Raw genomic sequence first — 5,893 nt, 5'->3', positions numbered from 1 at the left:
TATATATATATATATATATATATATATGAACATTGAGCAAAGGACCTGCAATTCTCAGAGAAGGAAATCCTAAGGCCAACAGACATTCGAAACCATTCTCAATCTCATTAACAATTTAACAGTGCAACTTTAAGCCACAGTGAGTTATGATTTCACACCTAGTAGATAAACAAAGTGTTAAAGTTTCACAAATCAACTGCTGGCACTAAAAGTTGGCAACCAAAATAACCATTAACTCTGGTAGGACTGAAAATTGGTACAACTTTGAAAACAATTTGACGTTGTACAATAAAGTCATAGATGGGAATAGGCTTTGCACAATCCAGTCTTTCCTTATTACATACTCTAAGCCTTGAGAGGAAGCCAGCTGATGCCATAATGTTTCTTAAAACTATGACTGCTATAGGAATTCACCACCGTACCCACAGGATACACCAAGTAGAAGTGTTAGAGGCGTTTAAACCAGAGCGACTCCATCTGGAATAGGGGCTGGGTAAAATAAGGCTGAGACCTATTGGGCTGCATTCCCAAACAGTTAAGGTATTCTAAGTCACAGGATGACACAGAAGGTCAGCACAAGATACAGGTCATTAAGGCCTGCTGATAAAACAGGTTTTGCAGTAAATTAGCCAGCCAAAATGCATCAAAACCAAGATAGGAGAGTGACCGCTGGTTGTACTTACTGCTCATTATATGCTAATTATAATGCATTAGCATGCTCAGAGACACTCCCATCAGTGTCATGACAGTTTACAAATGCCATGGTAAGGTTCGGAAGTTACCCTGTATGGTCTAAAAAGTAGGGAAACCCTCAGCTCCGGGAATTGCCCACCCTTTCCCAGAAAACTCGTGAATAATCCACCCCTTGTTTAGCATATGATCAAGAAATAACCACCAGCATCCTTAGTCCAGCAATCCAAGCTGCTCCTCTGCCTATGGAGTAGCCATTCTTTTGTTTCTTTGTTTTCTTAATAAACTTGCTTTGGCCTTGCACTGTGGACTCCAACGGATCTTTTCTTCCGTGACACTCAGAAACCCTCTCTTGGGGTCTGGACCGGGACCCCCTTCTGGTAATAGAAGCACTGCTCCACGAAGATCATGAAGGTCAGTACTTGACAAGTACAAAACAGTCTATAGCCACACTATAATTTAAAAAGTGAAAATAAAATTTAATTCAAATGTTAAAAAGGAAGCAAACAACCCAAATATATACCAACAGTAGACTGCTCAGCCTTGCATATAGAGAGGTCCACGGTCCTTTTGGGTTGGCTGCGCAAGGTCAGAGCCCAAGAAGCACTTCTGTAGAGAGGAAGGAAGCCTCAGGCTCTGATGGCTGCGTGAGGAGTGACTCCTCCCAGGATGAGGGTCTCTGTCCTCCTGGTGCTCACTCAAGTTCCGTGTTTCCCAGTCCCCCTAGGGGGCGTAACTCACATCAGAACGGCCATCATTAGTGTCACAGATACTTGTACGCATGAATTTCCAGGAAATCTCCTTGGTTGGCGAAACACAGTCGTGACAGTCCGGCCACAGGGCGTCTGTGAGCTATCGTCTTAGGCAAATGACCAAAAACCTCAAAGACCATACGAGGTGGACAGCGTAGCAGTAGGGTTTGGGATGAGAGCAGTCCTTTTGCTAGCAACCGCCAGCGACTTGGGCGGTACCATGAACAGCGGCGCACGTCCCGGAGGGAAACTTGTGTGCGACCGCAAGAATGACCCGGAAGAACTTCTCGCACGGCTGTAGAATTCTCTGGGAATTGTAGTTTCGTAATGCGGGCGCCATTGTCCTTACAAGTAGAGGGTGTCCCTTAGTTCCGAAGCGTATCGTTGACCATAGGACAACTGTGCGCCTAGGGCACTTCGCGCGTGGTCCTAGTTGGCCGACTCTAGAAATAACAGCCCCAGGCTTTTCTTACGAAGCCTACACCCATTTGCCCGCGGCTCGCCAGGTCCGTGCGGCCGCAGAGACTAGTGGGAAGGGTAGTGTTCTCGCGCCGGCGGTTCGCGGAGCCGGGGACCTTTGTCCCGAGCGCGGAGGATTCTGGGAATTGTCGCTTGGCCGTGGGCACTGCAGTGGGTCGGTCCTGCGGTAGCCTGAGGCCTGGGGGCGGCTCCCAGGCTCAGAAACGGTTCTGGGCAGTGTTGTTCCCGGAGGTCGGGAACGTTGCCCGCTCACCAGCGACGCAGCGCGTCAGGTCCGCGGAAGTGCGGACTCGGGGCGCCTGCGTGGACGGCGAGGACTCTGGCAAGTGTGGGTCCTGGGGGCGGCGGCGGGGCCCCGACCCTGGGTCGGCCCGCGGTGTGACCCCTGCCGGAGTCTTGGCTTTTCCTGGGCCTCGCGTCCTGCTGTGTAAACGCGGGTGATGACGGCGCCGACGTCTTGGCGCTGTTGTGAGTGGAAAGTGGGCGCGAGAGCAGACGCCAGCCACGGTTGTTTTGGGGTTATGTTGTCATGAAGCCGGCGCTTTGCAGTTGTGTAACCTTGAAAACATGGGTTCAGTATCTCGGAATTTCAGTTTTGTCTTCGTTTTAAAAAGAAATCTGGTTTCGAACAAAGTGCTGGGATGACAGGTGTGAGCTGCCACGCTGGCCTGACCAGCATGGTGAAACCCTGTCTCTAAAAATGCAAAAGAAAAATTAGCTGGGTGTGGTGGCGCACGTCTGCAATCCCAGCTTAAACAGGAGGATGAGGCATGAGAATCGCTTGAACCCCGGAGGTGGAGGTTGCAGTGAGCTGAGATGGCGCCATTGCACTCCAGTCTGGGCGGCAGAACGAGACTCCCATCTCAAAAGAAAAAGAAGAAAAAATCTGGAATAATGTGAATGCCCACCGTGTATAGTGGTGAAGATTGAACGAGTTGATTAAGTTATTACTATTGTTTATGAGTCTTTTATGGACAGAAAACTTGACCTTCCCCACAGGTGGCACCTGGAAAATGGTTAAACCTTGCCGAGAAACACCCTGTAGTTCCCAGGGAGAGACTGACGCCCCAGAGAGTGACTACCAAGTGTGCCTTTCCATTATGGTGTGTCACAGATGCTGGAAGATAAGCCTGATTTTTCCTGACTGCTTTTTCCTGCCGTTCTGTGCCTTTAGGACACTGCCTATCTCTAAGAGCCTGGAAAGAGGACTCTGCTGGCTGTTGGAAATTGCGGAGTAATGTCTCAAGTAAGTCGGTGTGTCCCTAAGTCTCCCTGAAACACTTTATCAGGCCTCTGTGTGTTTGCTTTGCTTCTCCTGCCTGTTCCCACCTAGTCAAGTCCATTTAAGGGACTGGATCTCTGGTTCCTTTCAATATAGGAGGGATGGAGCCCACGGGAGAGCTCCAAGGTATTGTCCTCCTCACCCAGTGTTCCTCTTTTCTACCGTTTTCTACTAGAAGACTTTTCAGTCTTGCCAAAATTTTTAAACTGTAATTCAAATTCACGAAGCAAGTTTGAATTTTAATGTTATTTGCTTTATGGTTGTTAAAACTGTATTGTGTGGTCTCAAGTGAAGAGATGTTTGGAGTCATCCTTGATTTTTTTCCCTTTGACGTATAACTTATGCACGTCCTCTAGTTGGATGTAAATTATGCATGGTATACAGCATCTGACCATTAGTTATCCCACCACCACCACTACCATCCCGATCCAAGCCACCTGCATTATCACGGTGGTCTCCTAACTGGATTCCCTGCACCTGCCCTTAACCCTCATCAGTCTGTGCTCCGTAGAGCTGTCACCGTGATCCTATTGTTATGTAAATTCCTGTCATTCCTCAACCTAAAATTTTTCAGCAACTACCTCAAAGTCGGTTCTGCTGTGACCTATTTGTACAATTATGGTGTTACCTCTCTGATCCCACCTTCCTTTCTCAGCCTCCTCATCCCCGTGAGCTCCAGCCACTGTCACCAGTTGCTGTGCCATCCACATGGAATATTCTTCACCCACATATGCACAAGCTTGCATTCTTGTCTCCTTCGTGTGTTTTCTCGGTGGTGAATTCTCAGAAAAGCTTCCCTGAATGCCTATTTGCACTTGCAGTCACGTTCCCTCACCTGGCACTTCCACTCCTGTCACTGCTTTGTCGTTTTCCACGGCCTGTGTCACTCATTAGGCTGGGAGACAAGTGCATGCCTGTTGTCCCAGCTACTAGGGAGGCTGATGAGGTGGGAAGATTTCTTGAGCCCAGTGGTGTGAGGCTGCAGTGGGCTATGATCATGTCACTGTATGATTATGTCGCCAGCCTGGCAATGGAGCAAGACCTTGCCTCTTAAAAAAAAAAAAAAAAAGGCTAAAGTGAACTAGGCCAAAATCATTCATTGGTTCATCCTCTAAACACTTAGGAAGTACTTGTTAGGAAAAGTTGCACGAGGATTTTGGTGTGCACTGACACACAGGACTTCATGATCCAGTGCAGTATTGTCTAAGAACTTTCTGCAGTGGTGGAAGGGTTCTGCATGTGTGCTGCTCAGTACAGTAACCACCAGCCCGGTATGACTATTGAGTATTTCAACTTTTGGCTTAAGCAATGAAAGAAATGAATTTTAAATTTTATTTAATTATTTTATTTTTACATTTTAACTAAATGTTGTAGTCAAGTTGACTAGAGGCTACTGTATTGAGGATTGCAGCACTGGTAGAAAAGTAAGAAAGCAGAAGAAATTAAGTGCTAGGACTGATATCCCATGTTCTTTTGGGGACAGAGATGGGTGAATACCCCAGGCTGCCCAGGCAGCTGAAGAGGAAGAAAGAAGCATCACTGTTTCTAAGTTGTAATGACTGGTTTGTCAAAGATATGAGAAATGTTATTTCGATTTGGATAAAGGCAATTAGCTAACACAGTGGTGACTCCAATTAACAGATGAATTTAGAATAAATTTCGTGTAGCAAATTGAACTGTCAAATCTTACTTGCGGATAAGTTTTTTGGTGTGTGTGTTAGATTGTATCTGCTTGCTTATATAAAAGGATGAGATTTCTTTCTGTCCTTTTTGAGATGGAGTCTCACTCTGTAGCCCAGGCTGGAGTGCAGTGGCGTGATCTCGGCTCACTGCAACCCCTGCCTCCTGGGTTCAAGCAATTCTCCTACCTCAGCCTCCCAAGTAGCTGGGATTACAGGCACGAGCCACCACACCCAGCTAATTTTTGTATTTTTTAAGTAGAGATGGGATTTCACCATGTTGGCCAGTCTGATCTTGAACCCCTGATCTTGTGATCCACCCGCCTCGGCCTCCCAAAGTGCTATGATTACAGGCATGAGCCACCGCGCCCGGCCCTTTCTGTCCTTTAATCTCATTAGTGGATTGCTTGTGAAGTGCATCAAGCTCTGATTTAATGCTTATTCAGTAATAAAACTGTTTTTTTTTTTTCCCCTGCATTTGTGGAGAGGATTTTCTGCCCTTGGCAGGAGATTTGAATTTTATTTTCCCAACACCAGGCAAAAGTAAATTCTGCCTTTAAAACCAAAGACCAGTGTCACTGGTGAACATGCACGTAAAATAACCAAATAAAGTAATACAATACTGAATTAACTCTGAGCTAAAAAATTACCACAGTAGAGCAGTATGTTTTACAAATGAAAGACAGTAATAATGCTCTGTTAAATGAATGTACTTTTTGCACATACTATAATTTGACTAACCAATAAGCTATTACTGAATAAGCGTCTCAAGTTTTACTATTTTAAGTAATACTGTAAAATTACAGTACTATTGAGAAGAATTTCTAGGCCGGGCGCGGTGGCTCAAGCCTGTAATCCCAGCACTTTGGGAGGCTGAGGCGGGTGGATCACTAGGTCAAGAGATCAAGACCATCCTGGTCAACATGGTGAAACCCCGTCTCTACTAAAAAACTACAAAAAATTAGCTGGGCATGGTGGCACATGCCTGTAATCCCAGCTACTCAGGAGGC

General features: G+C 46.3%; 1 protein-coding gene across 3 annotated transcripts in view; it reads left to right on the top strand.

Moving 5' to 3' along the window:
• The first annotated feature begins 1,790 nt into the window (after positions 1-1,790).
• The window catches only part of LOC108286389 (zinc finger protein 181-like), a 9,816-nt gene continuing 5,713 nt past the window's right edge, over positions 1,791-5,893 (top strand). The window contains exons 1-2 of one of the 3 annotated variants that reach the window (XM_017504217.2): positions 1,791-2,232; positions 3,097-3,168. In XM_017504217.2, coding sequence (XP_017359706.1) covers positions 3,160-3,168 — 9 coding nt within the window. In that variant the 5' untranslated portion in view covers positions 1,791-2,232; positions 3,097-3,159. Of the gene's footprint in view, positions 2,233-2,304; positions 2,391-3,095; positions 3,169-5,893 lie in introns of those variants that run through there. The other 2 variants (XM_037729842.1, XM_017504216.2) reach the window with 2 other exon arrangements.

This window comes from Cebus imitator, unplaced genomic scaffold, assembly GCF_001604975.1.
Source record: "Cebus imitator isolate Cc_AM_T3 unplaced genomic scaffold, Cebus_imitator-1.0 Scaffold318, whole genome shotgun sequence".
In the NCBI taxonomy this organism is placed as follows: Eukaryota; Metazoa; Chordata; class Mammalia; order Primates; family Cebidae; genus Cebus; species Cebus imitator.
Note: the sequence above shows the minus strand (reverse complement) of the source record. Positions and strands in the feature narration are given on the sequence as shown.